The 23,236-nt window shown below is 42.1% G+C and overlaps 1 protein-coding gene across 1 annotated transcript in view; it reads left to right on the top strand.

The window, feature by feature from the left end:
* The first annotated feature begins 3,687 nt into the window (after positions 1–3,687).
* CLRN1 (clarin 1) overlaps positions 3,688–23,236 on the top strand; it is a 35,622-nt gene continuing 16,073 nt past the window's right edge. Inside the window, exon 1 of the mRNA XM_045863704.2 lies at positions 3,688–3,941. Coding sequence (XP_045719660.1) covers positions 3,689–3,941 — 253 coding nt within the window. The 5' untranslated portion in view covers position 3,688. The remainder of the gene's footprint in view (positions 3,942–23,236) is intronic.

Below are 23,236 nucleotides of genomic sequence, written 5' to 3' on the forward strand. Positions count from 1 at the left end.
TGGTGGTACCCTGTTTATTAATTTACAGTAGGAATATTCCTCTCTAGTGACTGGATGTTCATGTTTGCATGCACAAAGCCTAGTTAGTAATTAGAAGGCAGCTGTATGAGAAGAGCCCCAGTTTTCAACTGTCCATTGAAATCACCTAAGGTGCTTTAACACTAAGGCCGTACTCTAAAATCAAATAAATCTGAATCTCAAGGACGAGGATGCAGACATTTGTATTTTTAAAATCTCCTCAAGTGACTCCAATGAGCACCCAAGGCTGAGAACCACTGGATTAGAGTAGAGGCCTTCCACCCAGTTGCTGTGAGCCCGAGGACTCATTCTTTCCACCCAGAGGTCCATGCTTTTGCATATCCTAGACCAGTGAGTTGGTTGGTCATTCAAACTTGGAACAGATAGAGGTTTGCCAATTTTTTAATTTGCCAAGTAAGGATATTAAAAATCCAACTGTCATTATTTCATTAAAGAAGGGAAATTTTAAGAACACAAAAATTAAGGACACAATTTTACAATAAAAGAACTCACTCTCTTCTATTTCTTTTTCTCATGTTTCTCCAGATCAGGGAAAACTTCACTATAGACTAATACACACGTAAGAACCAGTGTGATCTAACTACTCTCTATGTCCAGAGTCAGGACTTTAATTCTTGGACCACTTACCATACACGTGGCTGGGTTTGGTTCATTAAACCACTGTCCAACGCCAACTACTCCTCCTTACCATATCCTTCCTGTAGATGTATTAATAGTATTGATTAAGGTAGGTAATTTCTGCTCCCAGGCTTGGAAATGTTCTGTCTCTTCCAATTACAGAATATGTTGATTTAATTAGCATAGCTCTTCTTAGACATCTTTTTTTTTTTTTTAATGCAAAAAGGTGGTTTTATTAAAGCACGGGGACAGGCCCTGTGGGCAGAAAGAGTGGCCAGCTCTTAGACATCTTCAACTAGGGTTTCTGGAGTGGGCGCAGCACATGTGCCCCCAGATAACCACTTATTGGGGCCATTGCTGCACCCTTGTTTTGCTAGTGGATCATGATGGCAATTATTCTAAATCCAATGGAGAATTCATTGGGAGGGCAAATAACCTATGGTGAGTTGCTTATTGTGTGTGTCAAGTTACATGAAATAAAAAAACCCTTACCTATATTGTAACCCTGATTTTGAGTGCCTCTGAGGAATCTAGGGTGTGTCCCGTCCTTCTGTGGGCATGGTTTATGTTGCCCCCTTCCTCCCTTGAAGGGATGTTGGCATTCTGGGATCAGTTCTATACTTGGTTGTCTATCTTTGACAAGACAGCCTCTGGCAGCTACTAAGAGAGGATAGCTGTGCCAGGAAGTCCAAGACTGTACCTCAAAGTCTCCCTCAAAGTGCATATAACCTAGAGACTCATTTATGCTGACAAAGGCATAAAATACATCTTCCTTTATTAATTTCTCTTAAGCTGACAGGCTTAAAGGTAGATCAAGAGAATAGAAACTAGCCTAAATATGTGCTTTTGACCAGCTGGGAAAGTTCTGTTTGCAGATGTCTGTGTTCTCCAACGACCCAAGATATGCAATGAATAATGAGCTACTCTGCCCTTATTACTCCCAGCCCAACACAATCCAAAATGAAGAGCTTGTCTTCTCTTCAAGGCCAAGGGCTTTGCTTAGGATAGCATATAAACCTCAAAATTAGAAGACCAGATTTGAGGGGCTCCCGGGTCACTCAGTCAGTTAAGCCTCCAACTCTTATTTTCAGGTCAGGTCCTGATCTCAGGGTTGTGAGATCAAGCCCCACATCAAGCTCCATGCTCAGCTCAGCACAGAGTCTGCCTGAGAGTCTTTCCCCTCCCTCTCCCTCCTCCTCTCCCTCCCTTTCTGCTCCTCCCTCCACTTTTGCTCTTTCTCTCTCACTCTCTCTCTAAAATAAATAAATCTTTAAAAAAAAAAAAAGATCAAGTTGCTTGATCTCTCTGAGCCTCAGTTTCCTTATCTATAAAATGGAGAGATCATTTCTATCACCTTCATCATCACTTTATATGGTAATTATGAGGACTAAATAAGATAATTTAGGTAAAATACTTAACAATGTACCATATATACTAAGTTCTCACTAAAAGTTAACTTTGTAGGTCAGAGCCTAGCACAAAATGTGGCATACGATAGATATTCAGCAAAACTTAACACACACACACACACACTCACGACCTATATCTTGTTTGCAGGAACAGGAAAAATCTCTTTGGGAATGCTGAGTTAAAAAGCTGTTACAGGACACCTGGGTGACTCAGTTGGTTGAGCATTGACTCCTGATTTCACTCAGGTCATGATCTCAGGGTTGTGAGATTGAGCCACATGTAGGGCTCCATGCTTGGGGGGGAGTCTTCCTTGAGACCCTCCCCCCACCTCTCTCTAAATAAGTAAATAAAATCTTAAAAAAAAAAAAAGCTGTTACTACATTCTGAACTTTAGTTTTCAGATCTTGACAATGTAACTGGACTCATTTTGCTATTTAATCTTGCTCATGACTTTGTCTCTTGTCTCCCTAACTGATGACTTCTGCTGGACCCTTGCTTTTCTATGGTGAATTCATAGAGCCGGCTATCTGAGCACAATCTCTTCTTTCCATGACAATGCTCTTTTCTTCTTTATAGATTCTAATACTTCTCAGACCCAGAACCTCATTTCCTTGCTATAATCCTGAAGCAGCCAAGCGTTTTGAACGAAAGCTTTTAGAAATCTAGATATTTGTACCTGTGTGCCAGTAAAAACTGGAATCCACTTCTCTATTGACACACTGATTCTAAATCATGGATCTGGGGGAAGAGAAGTTAGGATGACAAGCCCTGATGGTTGGTCTAGGGCACCCAACTCCGTTCAATATTTTATCCTGTTACAATTAACATTTTTTTTAAAGTTTATTTATTTATTTATTTATTTATTTATTTATTTATTTATTTATGAGAGAAAGAGAGCATGAGAGAGAGAGAGAGCATAAGCAGGGGATAGGGGTAGAGGGAGAAGAAGACTCCCCGCTGAGCAGGAAACCTGACCTGAGACTCGATCCCAGGACCCCAGGATCATGACTCGAGCCAAAGGCAGACACTTAACCAACTGAGCCACCAAGGCTCCCCCAATTAACATTTTCCAAAATCAGTTAATTATCACTAAATATACACTTGTTCTTCCTCTGTCCCAACTCCTCTTCAACTCCCACCAAAAACAAAAACACAACAATATATGAGCTTCTCCAGTTGCTGAAAATTTACCATAGGAGCCAAGCCTGTTTCTGAAAGTTTCAACTCACCCAATCAGATGAAAGACTGGGGGAAAGGGAAGGCATTTATCAAGTTACACGGAGGGCTCCATCTGTTATCTTAGACCTTTGTTACCCAAGGGACACAAGAGGAGATACTCGAAGGCAGTGTGAAAGAGTTTTATTTTACAGATTCTTAGTCCAAAGATTTCAAATTTGAGAGAAGCAGCAGCAGAAAAGGAGAAAAGTCAAGTAGGTGTGATGAAGAAGCTTCCATCCTGGCATTCTACCGACAAGAACCAGCGTCGAGAGTGAAGGTGCCTCTTCGGCCGGGATCTGTCCGTTCAGCCACTATAATAAATGCAGCCAAAGGGGCAGTCACTTCTCGTCAGTCGCAAAGGTCTCGTCTTTGAACCTCACCCTCACAAAAGCCATTTCTCATCATGCCAAACCAACAAAAGAAAGTCATTTTTTGCATGGCTGGGGTGTTAAGCTTCGTGTGCGCCCTCGGAGTGGTGACAGCCCTGGGAACACCGTTGTGGATCAAAGCCACCTTCCTCTGCAAAACGGGGGCTCTGCTCGTCAATGCCTCTGGGCAGGAACTGGACAAGTTCATGGGCGAAATGCAGTACGGGCTTTTCCACGGAGAGGGCGTGAGGCAGTGCGGGCTGGGAGCGAGGCCCTTTCGGTTCTCACGTAAGTAACAATTGCATTTGAATTATTTAATGCTTTGGGCATACTCTTTCAACTGTTGCAAGGGATTATTTTTAAGAGCCTTGCCCTATTACAGGCCTTTTAAAACAGATGTGAACCCTTTGAAATAAGTCGGTCTTTTCCGAGAGACTTCCTCTTCCTAGTTTTTATTATTTTGTTTTTATTAATTATTTCATTCTGTTTTTATTATGCAACATATAGTTAATGAGCTGCTATGGAATTAAACTTTGAAAGGATGAGCAATTAAATTCTTAAATATTAATATTTATGCTAGAAATTTCGGTATCTTTTTAAAAGGGGAGGGGCGACCTGGAGAAATAGAAAGCTGTAAGAGAGGATCTTCATTGTGTTCTTTAAAAAACAACAAAAAAAAGGGATCAGTGTCATGGGTTCCTTAACCAACTCTAGCTGCTTTTCCACCTTGCTCCTGACTTTGTACACTGTCTACCCCTGTACTATCCCTGCTAGGACCTTTCCTGCTGCTAATATTCTTTTTTAACCAATTTGAATCACTTGGCTAGAGAAATTTAAAATGATCTGCTGTGCTAACTGGGAAAGAAATAGATGCCTATTTAGTATAGAAAATCTGCAACTGATTCACCTTCAAATCATGTAGAGAATATGAGACAGATTTTCCTGTTCGATTTTTGTGAAATGGAAGTGTTACCCGCAGTATTTATAACCTGTTTATCTTAAGGGAATTTTTTTAAAATTACCATGTGAATAGGCAACTCATTAAATGAAAATTAATAAGAAGTCATTTGTTATATCTCTCACAACACACATTCAGAAATTATTATTATTTCAAAAGGGCTGGTTTGGAACAATCTTATGAAGAAACCGCCAGTAAATTACTGCATAAATCACTCTTCAGGAAAGGAGGTTACCAATTGAGGCATTTAAAATGAATTATTATTTTGCCTGGGTATTTTTTTTCTCTAGCATAGGTAGAAAGCTAAATTAATTGAATTTATTATTAACCTATGCAGTGTCTAATTAAATTTCAGTGTTGGCCTATTTATATTTCTGCAACATTCCTTATATCTTCTTAGCAGTCATTGGACACCAGCCTTCACTCACATAGGTTATTAGGTGATATGAATTGTCACAGGACTCCAAAAAATCCCCACGAATTAGTCTTTAGCTTTTCAAAAAATTATCATCACTAGATTTGATGAAGTGAATACCAACTCTTTTCATTGAATGGCTTTAGTTCATTAAGGTAATGGGGCTGTTAGAGTTGCTTAGCTTTCCTTAGGGGGGAAAGAGAACAAAGCAGAATATCACATGATTTGCAACTGTATTAAAAAATAAAAAAGAAAAAAAGATGAGTGAAATGATTTAACCATGAGTCATTGGCAGCTAAAGCGTGAGTAAAGCTTCTCACAAACGAATTTAGACAAAAGCAGGGAACATACAGTGAATTTTCTGGAGCCTTTGCATTTTGTACAGTGAAATAAACTTTACTCATACCACAAGACAGGTTTCAAAATAATATGTTTTCTGAATACTTACTAGACACTAAGCATATTTTGTCTTATTTAATCCTCACACAAGTACATTCCTTGGTGGTTCGATGCACCGTTTTTTTATGGCTGTGTTCTCTGCTGGCCCCGTCTGTGATGCGGTTGTTCTAATCACCTGTCCCTCCCTCCCTTTGCTTTTATAAGGACTCAGAGTCAGTGGGGTTTAAACCATACCTTCATCTGTCACAGAATTGCATTTGTCCCCATGATACTCTGAACAATTCCCCCCAGCCTTGTGAAGAAAATCTGACATTTGTTTGTTCTGTGGTGACAGCCTCTCTCCAGAACCTCTCTAGATGCTAGACCTATTAAAACCTCATTTATTTCCATGAGACTCAGCAAAGTAGACTTACAGTATCACTTTTTCTGCCTAAGCATATAAATATCTCTTTCAATGGAACATGAAAGAAAGTTGGGAAAACTGAATACCTCCAATGGATTCCCCAAAAAGCATAATTCTCATTTAAATGAACAGCTCTCTTGGTGATAAAAATCTTCCTAACCAATGTGCCTTTAGAACACACTGCACCCTCTAAGTTTACACTCCTGTTGCAAGATAGCTTCATGGTCCATATCTTCCCACTTGAAATGCCATCACCCTGCCAGTGATGTTCTAACCACGTATTCTGGAAGGAAGAGAGCCCTCTGATATTCTTCCTAAGAGAAAAGTATAGCCCCATTAATGTCAGAGAATGAGAGGCCTAAACCTGTCTTCTCAATAATGGCAAACTTCGAGCAAAATCCAGAACCCCCAAAGAGCTCGGGGTAGACGATTTTCTGTTTCTTCCAGAGCCCAACTTATGATTAGGGCACAATTCCTTTCCCAGAACTTCAGCCTTTCTCATTTTCCCTTTAGTTATTAAGCAAACATTTGGATTTTAAGAAACTTTCCAGTGTAGAAGGAATGGAAAAGGCAACTCATCGAACTATCAGTCACTTCTTAACCAGTTTTCCTCACGTTGTTGTGTTATCATCAGTTAATATGAATTTACATTTCAATTCTGTGGGATTGCTAAATGCTTCTTTGCTTAGCAAACTTTTTCATTTAGATCAGTATTGGTCAACGGAAATACAATGCGGACCATAAATGCAAGCCACATTTGAAACTTTAAATGTTCTAGGAGCCATATTGGAAAAAAGAGTAAAGGAACCAAACGAAATTAATTTTAAGGATAATTTTCTTTAACCCAAGATATCCAGAATACTGTCATTTTAACATGTAGTCAATATAAGATAGGAGATATTTTACTTTTTTTTTTCTTTCCAGTGCTTAGTCTTTGAAATCCAGGGTGCATTTTACACTTAAGCCCATCTCAACCCAAACTAGCCACATTTCAAATGCTCACTCGCCATTTCAGTGTGGCTAATAGCTATCACAACGGGACAGTGCAGATTTAGCTAGAGATTTACTCTGAGTAAACTCAGCATTGGCAGTGTCCATATCCATATTCTAAATGACTTTTTGCTTGGTTCTGCTGTACAAGTTGATGTGTTATTTTTATGGGCAATGCACGTGTCACTTTTAAAACCCAGACACATAGTATAACACGAGGATAAAGAAGGGACTAGAAAAATATTAGGCACTGTTGTCATGTTTGTTCCCATTAAATGTTCCCTGTTGACCACTCTATCTCTTTGAATTATAACAAGCATCTTCCCTGCCAGCATGCATAGTTATGCTGGGAAAACTTCTGCCTCGTTTACTCTGGCTGATTCTCATCCATTTAGGGGTCAGTGCTTCATTTTCTAGAGGTCACTAGCATTCATACCTAGCACACAATTTCATTCATTATAATGAAGGACTGTTTCCCTTTCAAGGAAACACAACTGGTGGGCTTCATTTTTCCTGATATGTCACCTGTAAAATTTTAATGATGCTGTTTAAATTCTAACTGTAGCCATCAAGGGAAAAACTGCCAGTTTTGAGCTTAGTATGGGTGGGTGGGTTTCTGTTTTGGTGGTTTGAAACACTGCAGAGCATCATCAAATACGATACCCAAGAATCATATGGTATCAATCATTCCTAGATATGCTGATCTATTTATTGCCAAGATAGTTCAATGAGCTGGTAAAAACATATGGAGGGTTTGTTTTTGTTTTTTTGTTTTTTTTTTTGAAATGTGAAAAATAATATCTAACCAATCGTGTATCACAGCATGCAACTTCAGTCATACTTTTAAAGCATTTTAACTGAGACCTTATGATCAAAAATTTGTTAAAAATCTTAACAGAGATTTAGCCTACTTCATATTTTTAAAAAGCAGACTTTCTTTACCAAATGAGGTACGTCACCCAGATTACAGAGAGGATGTTGAAGCTATTTGTGTCAGCAAGCAGGTGGCTTCTCAAACAGATTTTGGGGTACAACAGTTGGGACTCGGGGTCTCTGCCACCATTGCCGAGGGTCGTCACTGTACCTCCATGGTCTCCTGCGAGCGTGACTCCCCCACCTGCCCCCGATGCTCTACTACTCACCATCCTGCACATCCTGCTTCTCTCCTATCACCCTGCCTGCCCATGGCAGAGCTGCAAAGGTCTTTATGTACCCCTTCTGAGAACACTGCCTGTCCCTCCTCCCTTCCTTAATGGACGGTCTGGTGGGATAGAAACCTATGGAGTTCACCAGGGAAGACGCCCTGGTGGGAAGAAAGGGGGAAGACAGTCGTACCATTTCACCTCGCTAGTGTGGGTCCCCCTGCCTGTTAGCTCAGGACCCTCTTGTCTGGTCTCACCCATTCCAACAGTCCAGCAAATAGAGATTTTGTTTTCCTTCCATTGGAAAAAAAAAAAGTGATTGTGGGATGGAAGATAGTAATGGTTGAGAAGCACAGGTGTAAAGGGAAAATCTTCAACTTTTCATGGCCAAATAATTGTTTCCTGCTTTGTCCTTCCTAGACCTTGATGTTCACTCTATTATTTCAAATCACCTTGGATTATAAGTATTTGAGAATGTGTATATCTCTGCAAGGAGATCCTGAGCCATCAGAAGGCAGGGGCTGGGTATTCTTCATCCCCAAACTCCCTCAAGCAGGACCTAGCACAGTGCAGGTCACAAAAAGGTGCTTGATAAATGTTTGGTAAACAGACACGATTGAGATTAAGTAACCTGAGTTTGAGGCAGGTCCGTGTCACTCACTGGGGATTAGATTTGGAGCAAATCACATTTCATTGGTTTTCAGTTCTTGCATCTGTAAAATGGGAGATGAAACTTGGTGATTTCTAACATCCCTTCTAGTTCAGACGCTTTATGATCTATGTAGTGAGGGGCTGGCTGTTCTAGACAAGGTCCTTCCAGCTTTAAAATTGCTTGACCCTTCTACTCTGTCGCTTAGAGCCTCCGCTGACAGATTCCAGCCACTATCGTCAGAAGTGGGGAGTTTTGTGCGCCTTTAGTCTTTGGTCCTCAAAGCCCATGATTTTTAAAGTATTCTGAAATACCTACCATTTATCAGGACCCAAATGAATTTTGTTATCACAGTGAATGCTTCTCTTCCTCCCCGTCAAAATCTTTTACTATTTGTGTGGGAAACGGCAGGTTAAAGGAGGAGAAAATGAAGAATAGGATGCTAGGGAAAGAGAAAGAGTGGCTATTAACACCCACACGGTCTAATGGCATTATTGAGGAAGCCTAAAGGAAGGTCAAAATACGGTGAGAGGCTGACCTCCCACTTCCTCCAACTTTTCCCGGAAACTTCTCTTCCTTCTTCACTGGAAAAACTCCTCTTTCCTGCATTTGATTTCCTCATAATGGCAAGACATTAGGAATGAGCAGTATGTTTAACACTCTCAGGGTTTTCTTCACCCAAAGGACGAACTGAGCAGACATCGTTCTCAAATTCGTGAGGAATATCAGCCAGGAAAAGACAGATCTTCTTCCCTAACAACTGCTTCCAGTACCCTTACCAGGAAGAATCCCCCACAGAATCAGCCTCGCTTGACGATTACAGTTTTGCACACACGTGTGCACACATGCATGTGCACGCACACACATACACACTCAAGCACACACCTTCCTTTCCTTGAAATCACTCTTCACCCTAATGGTCAGTAAAGTCACTGACCTGGGCTCACCAGAGACATGGAGTTTGGGGGTTCTGGAACTTAACCTTGATGTGTGTGAACTTCACCTGTTGGAGGAGGACTCCAAATCATTCTTACAATTCGTCGCTGTGCTTTCTCTTCTGATCTCCGAGGATAACTTATCTTCCCCGAGGATGTTCGGACACCTCCGAAGAAAAAATACTTATTTCAGCTGCCCATTTCCTGGGTGCCTCCGAGGCACCAGGCGCGGGGCATAGATCATCTCCAGCCCTTATGTGGGAGGCGTTATGATGCTATTCCTCCTGAACTAAAATGGAAAATGTAAACTCAGAGAGGTCACCAATTTTTCAAAGTCACAGATCGAGTAGGTAGCCAGCCTGAGACTGAAATTCAGACGCATATGATATTGGCCACATCTGTCTCCTTACCACAAGCGAAAAGGACACAAAGAAATGAAGAAAATATAAGAGTGCACTTCAGTTTCACACGCCAGTTAAACAATGATGTCAGTACTTCACAACAACTGGATCTTGTATACCCGTGTGATGGCACTTGGCCTCAGCACTTGAATTCATTCACTGCCTCTTTGTCTTGTATTTCGGTGGCCCTGATGTCTAAGCCCTAATCTTTGACCTTTGGAAGGTAAAATCGTCAAGTCAAAGCCTGTTTAATAATCTAGGCTGAAAAAAAAAAGAATCTAGGTTGAGCAGGTCACATGCTTAGGGCTAATCTTTGGGTTATGTCATCATATCACCTTAATGTTAACAATTTATGCCGAAAGAGGAGATAACTGATTGCGCATGCAGCTAGCTGATGTAAGCTCACTGCCAATGAACATCTTCATGGTATGATCTTCAAAGTTAGTGACTTGGACTGCAACATTATTTCGCCACAGCAATGACCAAAATGGTAGGTTCTTTCCTGTGGTGTCATGAACGGTTTCAAAACAGGCAGGGACAAAAAGAAAAGCAGGTACACAGCATTCGCTTCACGTTAAAATCTGGCGTTTTATGAGGAGCCAATGGGTTAGAATTAGAGTGTAAGTTAAAATCTCATTTTGTTTGTTTGTTTGTTTATTTTTAAGGTTTTATTTATTATTTACTTGACACAGAGAGAAATAGCGAGAGCAGGAACACAAGCAGGGGGAGTGGGAGAGGGAGAAGCAGGCTTCCCGCGGAGCAGGGGGCCCAATGCAGGGCTCGATCCCAGGACCCTGGGATCATGACCTGAGCCGAAGGCAGATGCTTAACAACTGAGCCACTCAGGAGCCCCCCATTTAAAAAAAAACGAAAAGTAAAAGCTAATTTTTATCTCTGAAGTAGATCGGGGTTTCATAAAGTTAAGACTTTAAAAAAAAAAAAAAAAACCTTATTTAAATTAAACCATGAGAAATTCACCTTTCAATCCAGTCATGCACCGAACTACCCAGACTGGCTGTGAGATGATACACTTTTATTCCAGGTATGATAGAGCTGACTAATAGCGAACTGTACCTGGCAGACTAATTTATGCAGGATTCGTATTTCGCTCCCTCTCAGCATGTTATAACTGTAGCAAAGCCATTCTCGGGAGTTATCACCCCAACCTAATCATACCCTGTGGATTTGGAGCAGGTAAATGGGTTCTGTTATCAGAGACACATATGCGCCAAAGCAGCGTCGTCCCTCAGCCACCATGGGTGATTAAGACTCACTGGTGGGGCTGCCTCTGAATTGGGTTGAGTCAGGTAAATGCACTTCAGCTGAGAGAAATTCAGGCAAGGTACTGAAAAATGGTATTTTAAATGGTTGTATCTTACCGTCAGGTCTCTTCCTCTGAAGTGCTAGGGTCATGGATTTCCTTCTCCCTGACCATGCAGCCATCTGAAAGAAGCCCGGCTCAATACCTGGGTGTTGATGGCGGCTATTAAAGGAGGTGAACTCACTGAGCTTATGTCAGGGAATGGCTTTCCCTGGATTTTCATAATGACTGGCTGCAGATGGGCTGAGGGCAAAATCAGATCCAGAGCATTTCTGTAAGAAGAAAGAAATTTTCCCTCTTGCTCCCTTTCAAGAAAATGAATCGCTGAGCACCAAGTGGCCAAATGTAACTTCTCTTTTTACACACCTTTTATGTGGAGAAGGACGAGTTGAGAAGGAAAACAGGACCTCTGCGGCCACCACGTGGCTTTAATCTAGTAAGAAGTTGTGGCAACATTGCTGGCATCATTATCGGAGGCGGTCTTCATTCTGAGGGCTTCACAGATGGTGTTACCTGCATTTTACATCTGGCCAGAGGAAGACGAGAGGGTTGATGAGACCTACACCCTCAGGTCAGCGGTCCACAACCCTGCCTGCACCTTAGAATCACTTGGACAGTCTTTAAAACGATGGATGCCAAGGCTGCATCCCAGGCCAATTGAACCAGACTCTTTGGAGGTGAGGCATGAGGATTGGAATGGTTTAGAAGCTCCCAGGGAGATTCGAATGTATATCCAAGGCTAAGAACTACGGAGGTGGATGGTGGCCAAGACAGGCGGGAGCAGGTGAGAAGTCCAGAGCCCTCCACATTAGGGAAGAGAAAGACCACCAGAAGGAGGGCAGAGAGGAACAGCGGTATTTAGCACTGTTTCCACGCAGGTGGGAGGTTTGGGGATCCTTAGCTTCTACTCCTTGAGCTGCATATTTCCATGAAGGGTCTCACACTTTCCCTACACCCTCCTGGCCTCAGAGGGAATGAGAGGTCGGATTGAGGAATCTGAGTAAGAAACAGCATACTCGGCTCTCAGCCCTAGAGCCTTCCCCTCTTTCCAAGTCTGCCCACCAGGTATAGGAGCCTGCTCTCCACCTGGTCAGGATCAGGGAGCCAGGACTGCCCCGGACTGGGAGGCTTTCAGCTGTCCAGCCCCGCCTGTCACTGGGTGGGTGAGGCTGCCGAATTCAACAGAACTTGGTGGAAGATCTAAGCCACATTCTCCAGCACTTTATCAGAAATAAAACTAACATTTTGACCTTCACCTGCCTGCCTCCTGTGGAAGGGCTCTGCTCCTTCCAAAGAAACTATCAGGGGTCCCTTTAGAGGTGTGCCATCAGCCCAAAAGTCATTTAAGATAAGTCATTATACAGAGAATGTCCAAGAAACTGCACAAGGGAAATAGAAATGAGGATGAGAGCAATATATCAGATGCTGAGGAAAGTGTGTGACAGGTACCGAAGAAGTAATTAGCTATAAATCTAAGGTTCCTGGATTATTTACAGGAATAGTCACCCACCTGGTCAGGGAGGAAAAAAAAGGTAAAAGTTTGAGCTACCAGATAGACAGTTTGCCTGAATTCCATGTATCTAGTGACTCCTATGGGGGGGGTGGGAGCAGGGAGTCTTTGGTCTCAATGTACAGATAAGTGCTCTGACCACCTGTGAGCCAAAGAGTTCCCTCCCACCCCCAATGACTGATCATGAGATTTGAAAATGCAGACACTCTCACAGCATTGGGTTCTTCTATCTCCCACTCCTCTTGGTGAAAATACAACTGCCCTGCCATTCTCATCATGTTAGAAAAATATTTAAAGTTACTTACAATGTACATAGAGCATCCACATAAATGATTCCACTTGTCTCCCTTGAAAATTCTGTGACTTATTTCTGTCACTACTCACATTTACACATAAGAGACTTGAGGTATACAGAGGCCCACATGAGCAGTAAATGGCAAAATCAGATTAATCCCCAACTTTCCTAACTCCAAAAGCTATGCTTTTTTCAACCTGCCATGCTGCCTTTCAGTTAATGCCTGGCTATTTGTCTCTCTTCCCACCAGCTCCTCCGTCCTTCTTGCTTTGGTGTTGCATGATATTCTAACTACCTAATACTCTTGGTTAATGCCTCAATACAGGTTTAGATTGGATTTACTAAATTCCTGTTGAAGAGCTGTAGGATAAAAGATAGGATTGTTAGACTGGAATCAGTAATGGCTAAAAAGGAGAACAAAGTTTCAGGATAAAATATATCAGAGGAACCCAGCAGATAGAAATAAATTCTAAGGCAACTGAAATGAAAGCCATACATTTAGAGATCTCAAATAAAACATGGATTAATGAAAAGTAATAAAGGAACATACTTAGTTTGTTAGAACAAACGGTTCTTTATCTTATTCTTATTACTCTCCAATGATCTATTGAAAACAGCTTGACTTTACATGTAACACACAAATTCTTTGTAAGTTAGACTATATGTGCCCTCAACCCCCCACGCCCCCCGGGACGGGGGGCAAAATCACTGGGGCCTATTATGTGCCTAAGCATTCTAGACTCGGGAGCTATGAAGGGAAAGGAGAGAGGATGCTTATTCACAATGAAGAATCTGCCCAAAGTGTTTTTAACTGATTGACATTTTTAAAAGCACACAGGCACATCAGTCAAGACGGACTACATTATGTTTTAGTAACAAGTTACGTTCATACCGCTCAGCTGAATCAGCAAAGATTGATCTCTTGCTCACAGTACATGTTCGTCAGAAATCAGCTGGAGGTCCGTTCCAGGACGCAGCCACCATCTGGAATGTCACCAGTTATTAGAACAGAGGGCAAGAATTGTGGAGGCTCTTATTCTAGCAACTAAATCCTCTGACCCGGAACAGACACGTGCCACTTCCATTTACACTTTATTGTTCCACAGCCGTGTCTACCTTCAAAGGGGCCAGGATGTGCAATCCTATCAGGAGCCCAGAATGGGGAAGAACCAGAATTGTAGATGGCTGGAGAGCACTAGTTACTATCACAATTATTGTTTTTATCCAGAAAGCTCCAACAAGGAGAATTGCTCTTGGTCAGGGTAAGACACAGGGGAATTGGAAGAAAGTCCTTAAGAACTAAATTTTACTAGATTGAAGAAGCCATTCTGAATAAAGGAATAGCATGAGCAAAGTTATGAAGAGCCTAATGTGGCCAGAGTACAGAAGACGTTAGAGAAAGAAGCAGAAAGGTAAGGCTGGGGAGGAAGGCAGTGACTAGAATGGGAGAGACTTTGCTGTCGTGAGGCAGTGAATTTGATCTTGTAGGCAATGGAAAGCCACTGGAGGGTGTCAAGTGGGTTGGTGACAAGGCAGAAGATGGATTGGAGGACGACCAAAAGAGAGGTGAAGAGGCCAGTCAAGTGGAGAGGCTCCATCCAGTAGTTGGTGGCCCAAACCAGAGCATTGCCAGAGGGCTGCAAAGGAGGGGAAATATTTCCAAAATAATCAGATGCAAAAAACCAACAGAACTTAGTGACATGAGGTAAACCCCAGGTTTCTGCAGGACAGAGAGCTGTAGCAATTCACAGAGATAAATACAGACAGAGAAAGTTTAGAGGGAAGATGAAATTCTTTTTGGTCATGTTTAGTGAGGTCCCCTTATAGGCCGGCAACAAGTGACATCCATCAGTTGCACAAACTTGGAGGTCATGGGAGCGGCCTAGAGTCAAGGTAGAGAAGAGAGCTCAGCAGATTAGAGGTGGCACTGGGAGCTACAGTGGAAGGAGAGGTTTCACAGGGAGGGGAATCAAATGAGAAGGTGAACAAAGTAGGTCCTAGAAAACACCAATACTTATGGGTTGAAGAAGAGGGACTGGCAAAGCAGGCTGAGAAGGGAGGGTCAGTGCGCTGTAGGGGAACCAGCAGAGGGGAAACCAAGGGAGGAGAAACTTTCAAAAGGAAGTAATGGTCAGCAGTCCCAAACACCACAGAGGTGTCAAATAAGAGAAAGTGAAAATAGTCCTTTGAATTTTAACACCACAAGGTCACAGGGGACATTTTCTAAGGCAGTCCTGATAGAGTGGTGGGGAAGAGAGGTCCTCATAGGAGCTGAGGAGGGAATGGAAGGCCAGGACTCAGAGCAAGGCTGTGGTCAGGCTCCTAGAGGAGCGCCATGGCCAGGCATATATGTGTGCATGCCTGGGTGTGTGTGTGTGTGTGTGTGTCCACGCGTATGTGTGCGTCCGTGGGTATGTTCACAATGGGAGGGTCTGGAGTGTGATTCTATCCTGAGAGGATAAAGCAGTAGGGAGGAAAGTGCTGAGGACAGACCAAAGAGGTAGGTAATGGATTGAGAAGGGCCCCTGTGAGGTAGAAAAGGGTGAGTCTGACAGCACAGGCAGAAGGCCAGACAGTGGACAGGAAGGAAAAAATTTCACTAAGATTAGAGGGAAGGTTGGGCACGAACCAAAGACAGCATGGCAATGGGGAATTGCAAGGTGAAGGAATTCCCTTGATGGCCTCTGTTTTCTCTTTGAAATGGAAGACTTCCATTCACTGGGTGTTTTCAGGCCTTCCGTAAGCTAGGCACACAAACTGAGGGAAATGGAGGCAGGGGTGTGATAGGTGCTTAAGAATGGGGGAGGACTGGCATATCTGACAAGGGACAGAAGAGGGAAAGCCTGGAGAAGACTTGGCAGAATGGCTGGGGGTTGCGGTAGACCACAGATCAGAGGCCCAAGTTGGAATGGGGGCACAGAGGCAAGGGACATAGCCCAAAGGATAGAACCCCCCACCAAATGATTGCGGGAGGGTAAATTTCCTACGGAGAGCTCCCCTGGGACTGCATTTGCACTCTGAGCCATTCACTTATGCCTTACTCAGCTGTGTTTTGTAATAGCCGACTGCAGTAATGAGGGTCTGACCGCCTTTCTCTGTACACTGGGCTAGTTATGCAATGTGGATTTCCTGTCCCCCTGCCCCATCTCCTGTGACAGGTGCCTTCTATTCTATTAGGAGAGTGACCTCAATGACTAGTTTCTTCTAGTTTTCTGTTTCTGATTAGATATCTTGTCAGAAATCTCTGCTTGCAGACTGCAGGGAAGAGAAATTGAGCTTTGAACCAGTAGTTTAATATGTATGTTACAAAATATAACTCACCTTCTTTAGGTTACATTGTATCAACACATGTACAGCATCCTTCTAGAAAGCACTCTGATCCAAGTAACTCTGTTCCTGGAAGTTCATCCAGAAAAGCTAGTCCTGCTCATCATCTACCCCCATAATAAGAAAGAAGGAATGTGCCTGAAGATGTTCGTTACAGCATCAGCCAGAATACTGAAGCCATGAAAGACAACCTGACAGACAGCAGTGCATCAGTTTGATGGAAAATCCATATTGTTACCTACATGAGTTAGGAAGGCAACATGGAAAATGCTTATATTCTGAATGAGAAGTACAGAATATGACCTCAAAACCACGTTATTTTTATAATATAGGAAATAAATATTAAGATGGACACAGATTTGAAACAAATAAAAATAAAGGAAAATCTTGTTTTCATATTTGTAGGATTGTGGGTGAAATTTTTACCTTAATTTCCATTTCATTGTTATAATGTTCATTTATTTTTAAAAATTCCTCTATGAACAGTTGAACACTTGAACAGAAACACAGTGAGGAGCAAGTCCATCTTCTCCTAATCCTCCTGCCCTGCTAACAAAAAAGAGCTTTGTGATGTTCAGGGTAGAGATGAATTCTTTTACAAATCCTAAACTTTAAACCCAGTTATTAAACAGCCATCAGTTTCCATGTAACAGGTTGACAATCCCCCAAATATATTGGATTAAAATTTTTCTTTTAATAAAGAGATTTGAAATTCTATTCTGGTTACCAACCAGGTCTTTCAGCTTCTTAAAAAAAAAAAAGTTTCCTATTATCCCTCTGGTGACTACTCTATTTTATCTCCATTGCCCCAGATTCTCTCCAAAAACTCTCTCAATCCAGTTTCTATTACCATCAGCAGCTTATATCAAGGTCAACAGCAACTGCTGGACTCTGTGGACAAGTTCAGGTTCTTAACCAAAAAATTCCCATCAGACTTAAAGCTGCCAAGCCCCCTCTTTTTCTCCCCTGGCCCTGGGGTCACCAAATGGACTATCCACTCCTCTTCCTTCTCTTTTTGCCTTTGTGGTCCTAATTCCCTTAGTATAAACCACTGACTTCTACCAAGAAATCCTAGACCTGCTGACCACATCAGGCTCCATCCCCGCATCCTACTCCAAGCAAAATGTATCCATCCAACATATATGTATCCCACAGCTACATCATGCATCCTCAATGGCTGCCATAATGCCCCTAAGGGAGTGAAAATTGGTTCTTGGCAGGGGGAGAAAAAAAAAACAAAACACCTTATTCTTTAAAAAGTGTGTATGTGTATAAAGCACAGATATAAATACAATACAGAAATCAATACACAATATACCTGTGGTATTAAAATTTCATTGGGAAAGAGTGATTAGAAGTGTCTAAAAAGACTCCTGAGGCAAGGAGCAATAATGAAAAAAAAAAGTTGAGAAATACTGATCCACACTGTGCCAAGGCATTCTTAGGTGCTAGGAATACAGCAGTGAATAAAACAGACCAAGAAACAAGTCATGAGAGAAACAAGTAAAAATATAGACTTGGTCAGGTGGTAATAATTGCTAAGGAGAAAAGTAAAAGCAAGGAAAGGGGTTGGAGGGGTGACTGGGCAGGGGGTGACAACTTGAAATAAAGTGGTTAAAGAAGGCCCCCCTGACAAAGTGGCATTTAAGTCAAGCCATGGAGGTAAGGAAGCAAGCCATGAGGATATCAGAGGAACATCCAGGCGACGGAACACTATGTGCAAAGGCCCTGAGGTAGAAACACTCCAGGCATGATTGAAGTACTGTAAGGAGGCCAGTGGCTAGAGCACACTGTTCAAGGAAATGGGTAGCAGATGAAGTCAGAGGTCTGACAAGGAGTCCAACCACATAGATCCATTGTAATGAGTTGGCTTATACTCTGAGTGAGAGTAGAATCCACTGGAAGGGTTTAAGCAAGGGATTGACATACACCAATTCATTGATTAAAGATCCCTCTGGCTGCTGGGCTGAGAGTAGATTGTAAGAAGGAGGGGTGGAAGCAGAGAGACCAGTTAGGAAGCCCTTGCTGTCCTCTGAATGAGAGATGACGGTGGCTTAGACTGGGATGGAGCAGAGGAGACGGAGAGAAGTGGTCAGATTCTGAAGGTCATGCCAACAGGTTTTCCTGATGGATTCAACATGAAATAGGAGAGTAAAAATCAAGGATGAGGCCAAGGAAGAATGGAGCTGCCAGCAACTGAGGTGAAGAAGGCTGAAGGAAGCAAGTGTGAGGAAGGGAAGACTATAGGTGCGGTTTGGGACACCATGAGATGCCTATTTCATGTTCCAGGCAAGATGTTCAGTAGGAAGTTGAGGACTTACAAGTGTGGGATTTAAGGGGAAATCCAGGCTGGAGATAGCACCTTGTAAGTGTTTCTAGTAAAAGCCATGCTACTGGATAGAGCACCAAGGAAGGGAGTCAAGAGGGAGAAGAGAAGAGGTCCAAGAATGCAGTCATCCCTAGAGAACTCCAGAGAGGAAGATGAATCAACAAAGCAGATCAAGATCGTAGCCAGTGAGGTAGCAGAAGCCGGAGAGTGTCATGTTGGGGAGCCCGGGGAAGGAAGAGTTTCCAGGAGGAGGCAGTGAGCCATTGTGCCAAATGTAGCCCAGGGAAGATGGGGACAAAGATTGACTGTTGGGTTTGGCAGCTTGAAGCTCTTTGGTGCCTTGGGAAATGTAGTTATCAGTGCAAGTACGTTCAAGAGAGAAAGTGGAGGGAGGGAGGAGACTCGAGAATACAGCCAACTCCCGGAGGGGTTTTGCTCTAAGGGAAATAGAAAAAAAGGAATAATAGCTAGAGGGCTTAAGTGAGATTTTTTTTTTTATATTTTATTTATTTATGTTTAGAGAGAGCGTGAGAGAGCGCACATGAGCTGGGGGAGGAGTAGAGGGAAAGGGACAAGCAGACTCCACGCTGAGCAGGGAGCTGGATGCAGGGCTCGATCTCACCACCCTGAGATTATGACCTGAGCCGAAATCAAGAGTCGGACATTTAACTGACTGAGCCACCCAGGCGCCCTGATATATATATAATTATTTTTTTTTAAGTTGAGAAAATGACAGCATGTTACTTGTGTGCTGATGGGACTGATCCAAAGAGAGGGGGAAATGGACCTGGCAGAGAGAGAACTCCTCAGCAGTGTCTCTGAGGAGGTGAGAAGGGGCGGCCATGAACAGTGGTGGAACTGGCCCTTGGAAGGGGCACACCATAGAGACTTCTACTGAGCACCTACCCTGTGCTAAGAACTCAATATGCTGAGGTCATGCAGTCCTCACACATTTGAGAGAAAGATAGAATTTCCTTTTCAGATAAGGAAGTCAAGGTTTAGGGAGTTCGCAGACTTAGAAAAGGAGCTGCAGTGTGAATCTCCTCTGATTTCAGAAGCCCGGTCCCTTCCCAGGCTGCCCCAAGGAAAACCTTCATTTTACAGAGAGAAACAGGGACCTTTTGACCTACTCCAGGGCACACGGTGGATTAGAGCCTGGCACTTGGTTCTTGGCCCTCTACTCCTTTCTTCTCTCTTACGGAGTTCATCCTCCTCCATGCCAAATGGTCACTTTGGCTGAGGGTCTTGTTCATGTCTGGAAGAGCCTCCTCAGTCCAGACCTTATCCTCCCACTCTTTTTTGGTTTTAGGTTTATTGCAGTATAATTACATACAGTAAAATTCACCATTTTTAAGTGTACAGGTCTATAAAATTTTGACTAATACATAAAGGCATGGAAATACCACCACAATCAAGATACAGAATACTTCCATGACCCTCAAAATTTCCCCCGTGCCCCTTTTGTGGTCTATCTCCTCCCTCCCTGCCAAGCTGGGGCAAAAACTGATCTGTTTTCTGTCATTATTTTCCAGATGCCATGTGGATGGAATCCTACAACATGCAACCTTTTGAGTGTAGTTCATTTCAGTTAGCATAATGCATTTCAGATCCATCCACATTATTGTATGCACCAATGGTCTGTTCCTTTTTATTACTGAGGAGTATGTTATCTTATGGGCGGGCCAAAGCTTGTTTATCCATTCACCAGTTGATGGATACTTAAGATGTCTCCAGTTTTTGGCAAATATGAATAAAGCCACTGTAAACATTTGCATACAGATTTTTGTGGACATATGTTTTTAATTCTCTTAGGTAAATACCTAGAAATGGAGTTGCTGGGTCATATGTTAAGTCTATGTTCAGTTTTTTTAAGCACAGAAACAACTGGATATCCATATGCAAAAACAAAAATTAACCTTGGCCATATAAAAAAAATAAATCAAAATGGATCACGAACTTAAATGTGAACCTAAAACTAAAAAATGCCCAGAAGAAAAACATAGGCAAAAATATCTGTGACCTTGCATGAGGCAAAGACTTCTTAGATTTGACATCCACAACATGATACATAAAAGAAAAACAACTGATAAACTAGAATTCATAAAAATAAGAACTACTCTTCAAAAGGCACTGATAAGGGAATGAACAGACCAGCCACATACTTGGAGAAAATATTTGTGAATTACTTATCTGATAAAGGGCTCATATCCAGCATGCATAAAGAATTCTCAGAACTTAATAAGAAACAATCCAATAAAAAATGCACAAAGATATCAACACACTTCACCAAAAAAGATATGTAGAAAGCAAATAAACTCACAAAGTGATGCTCAATATCATTAGTCATTTGGAAAATGCCAAGTAAAACATTGTACAATGAGGTAAACTACACACCTATTTAAATGGCTACAATTTTAAAAAGCTGCCAAGTGCAAGCATGCGGAAGGACTGGGACTCTTCCCCCGTGGGAAGGTGAAATGGCACAGACACTCTGGAAAACAGTTTGCAGTTTTTTACAATGTTACCCATGCAGGAGCTGGGGGTTGGGGCCACGGGGCAGGTGGACAGCAAAGGGGAACCCAGAAGTTTTGGGAACGATGAAATTGTCCTATATCTTGATTGAGGTCATAGTTACATGACTGAGTGTCAAAATTCACAGAAAATAAAAAGGGAGAATTCTTTACGATGTTAATTTTACTTTAATCTTAAAAACGGGGGCGGGGAGGGAGTCAAAAGCAAAGACAGCAATACCCCTGTGTGGCTAGGCAATTTGACTTCTCTGTGCTTCTGGGTTTTTTTGTTTTGTTTTGTTTTTTTAAATCTATACATTGAGGATAAAATAGTCCTGTCTTTATATTGTCGTAAGAATGAAAAGATTTAAATCTCTCATTTGTATTTCAATTTATGTTGTAAAAATTAAAACACGTAAGTCTCTCATTTATGCAATATAGGTAAAGACCTGGAACATAGCAAATGCTATATCATTTCTGGCTGTTATTTTTAGTCCTGTTATTATTACTCATGTATTGCTCTTTGAGGAAGTTTGGTGATGAAAGAGCAGAGAAAAGCACTCAGGGGCTGGGGTGGTCTGAAGATGGGGAGAGCGAGGCACATTGACTCACGCAGAGTGGAAGAAATCCGTGAGAAGAGAATGAAAGACAAGCCTCAGCTGCCTGCTTTAATAAATAACTCCCTTTCACTTGTCAACAGCTAATTAAGTAATTTCTGGAGGCCAGAAGTGACTTGCTGGATTTAATGACAGGCCCTCCGCAGCTCAAAATGTTCAAATCCTTTCTCTGTGTTATAATCCCAAACCTAAAAGAACGGAAAGACCAAACCAACCTACCTCCTCGCTACATTACATCCGATACGGTTAAAGTGACACCTCCCTATATTTATTTGAATGGTCTGCCCTCAGCTTCAGCCAAGCAAAAGTCACGTGAATGTTGGTCGGAAAATGGAGGGCTGTTACCAGAGTTCTGGCCACTCATGACAGACTCAGGGAATTTTCATCAAAAACAGAAACCAGAGAAAATGTAAGTAACTGTATAACTCGCACTGATTAGTACCCTGCTGGGTCACTTTCTCAACAGAGTGGAAATTGTTAGAGACTTCATAAGAATTAGCATGCTCCATGTGACAATTTATTTTAGCTCCTAGCTTTTCTTTCTAGGAGGCAAATCAGTGCAACTTCTTTCTGCCTCGATTTTCAGACAGGCTTCACCTAGCTACCCTATCAGAAACGCTGAGGTTGCCACTTCTTTTAACAGATGGGGAGATAGACGGAAGTGGGTTTTTGGATAACTGCTAGTAAAAACCAAATCAACAGCTGATAGAGCTAAGAATAGCAGGTTGGGTCGATGGTACGGTCTCAGCAGTTGGAAGCTCAGGAGGCCAGGGCATCGAGGAATAAGATTAGCTGCTTCACTCTGTGCCCCCCAGAACACAGGGCGGGGGGCACAGAGGCTTAGCACCCACGACTTGAACGTCCACATTGCCACCCTGCCATTCCTCCAAGCAGCTGAGGAATTTCCTTATTTTATCTTTCAGCCCACCCATCCACATCATTTCTAATTGATAAGGACTTTTAAAAGTACAACCACAAAAAAGAAATAAAAAAATAAAAGTATAACCACAATACCATTAATATAACCAACGAAATCAATAATAGTCATGTAATATCATATAATACCCAGTCCATGTTCAATTTTCTCTGGTTATCTCAAAAATGACTTTTATAGAGCATTTGTTCAAATCACAAACAGTATCCATACATTTCATCTAGTAATAAATCTCTGAAACCTCTAATCTAGACGAGTCACAGGAGTTTTTGGTCTTCATTTATCCATTTATTATTTTTTTAGGTACTTATGTATTCATTGAATAGAGAACGCTTCCAAGGTGGTAAAAAAAAAAAAAATCCAAAAGGTACATAATGACATCTCTCTCAGTCTCCTTCTCCAGAAGCAATGCTACAAATTTTGTGTGTAGCCTCTAGAAACGGTGTCT

The sequence above is a fragment of the Mirounga angustirostris genome, unplaced genomic scaffold (genome assembly GCF_029215605.1).
Source record: "Mirounga angustirostris isolate CCGP_5_RB_7025 unplaced genomic scaffold, mMirAng1.0.hap1 SCAF_1, whole genome shotgun sequence".
Lineage (NCBI taxonomy): Eukaryota > Metazoa > Chordata > Mammalia > Carnivora > Phocidae > Mirounga > Mirounga angustirostris.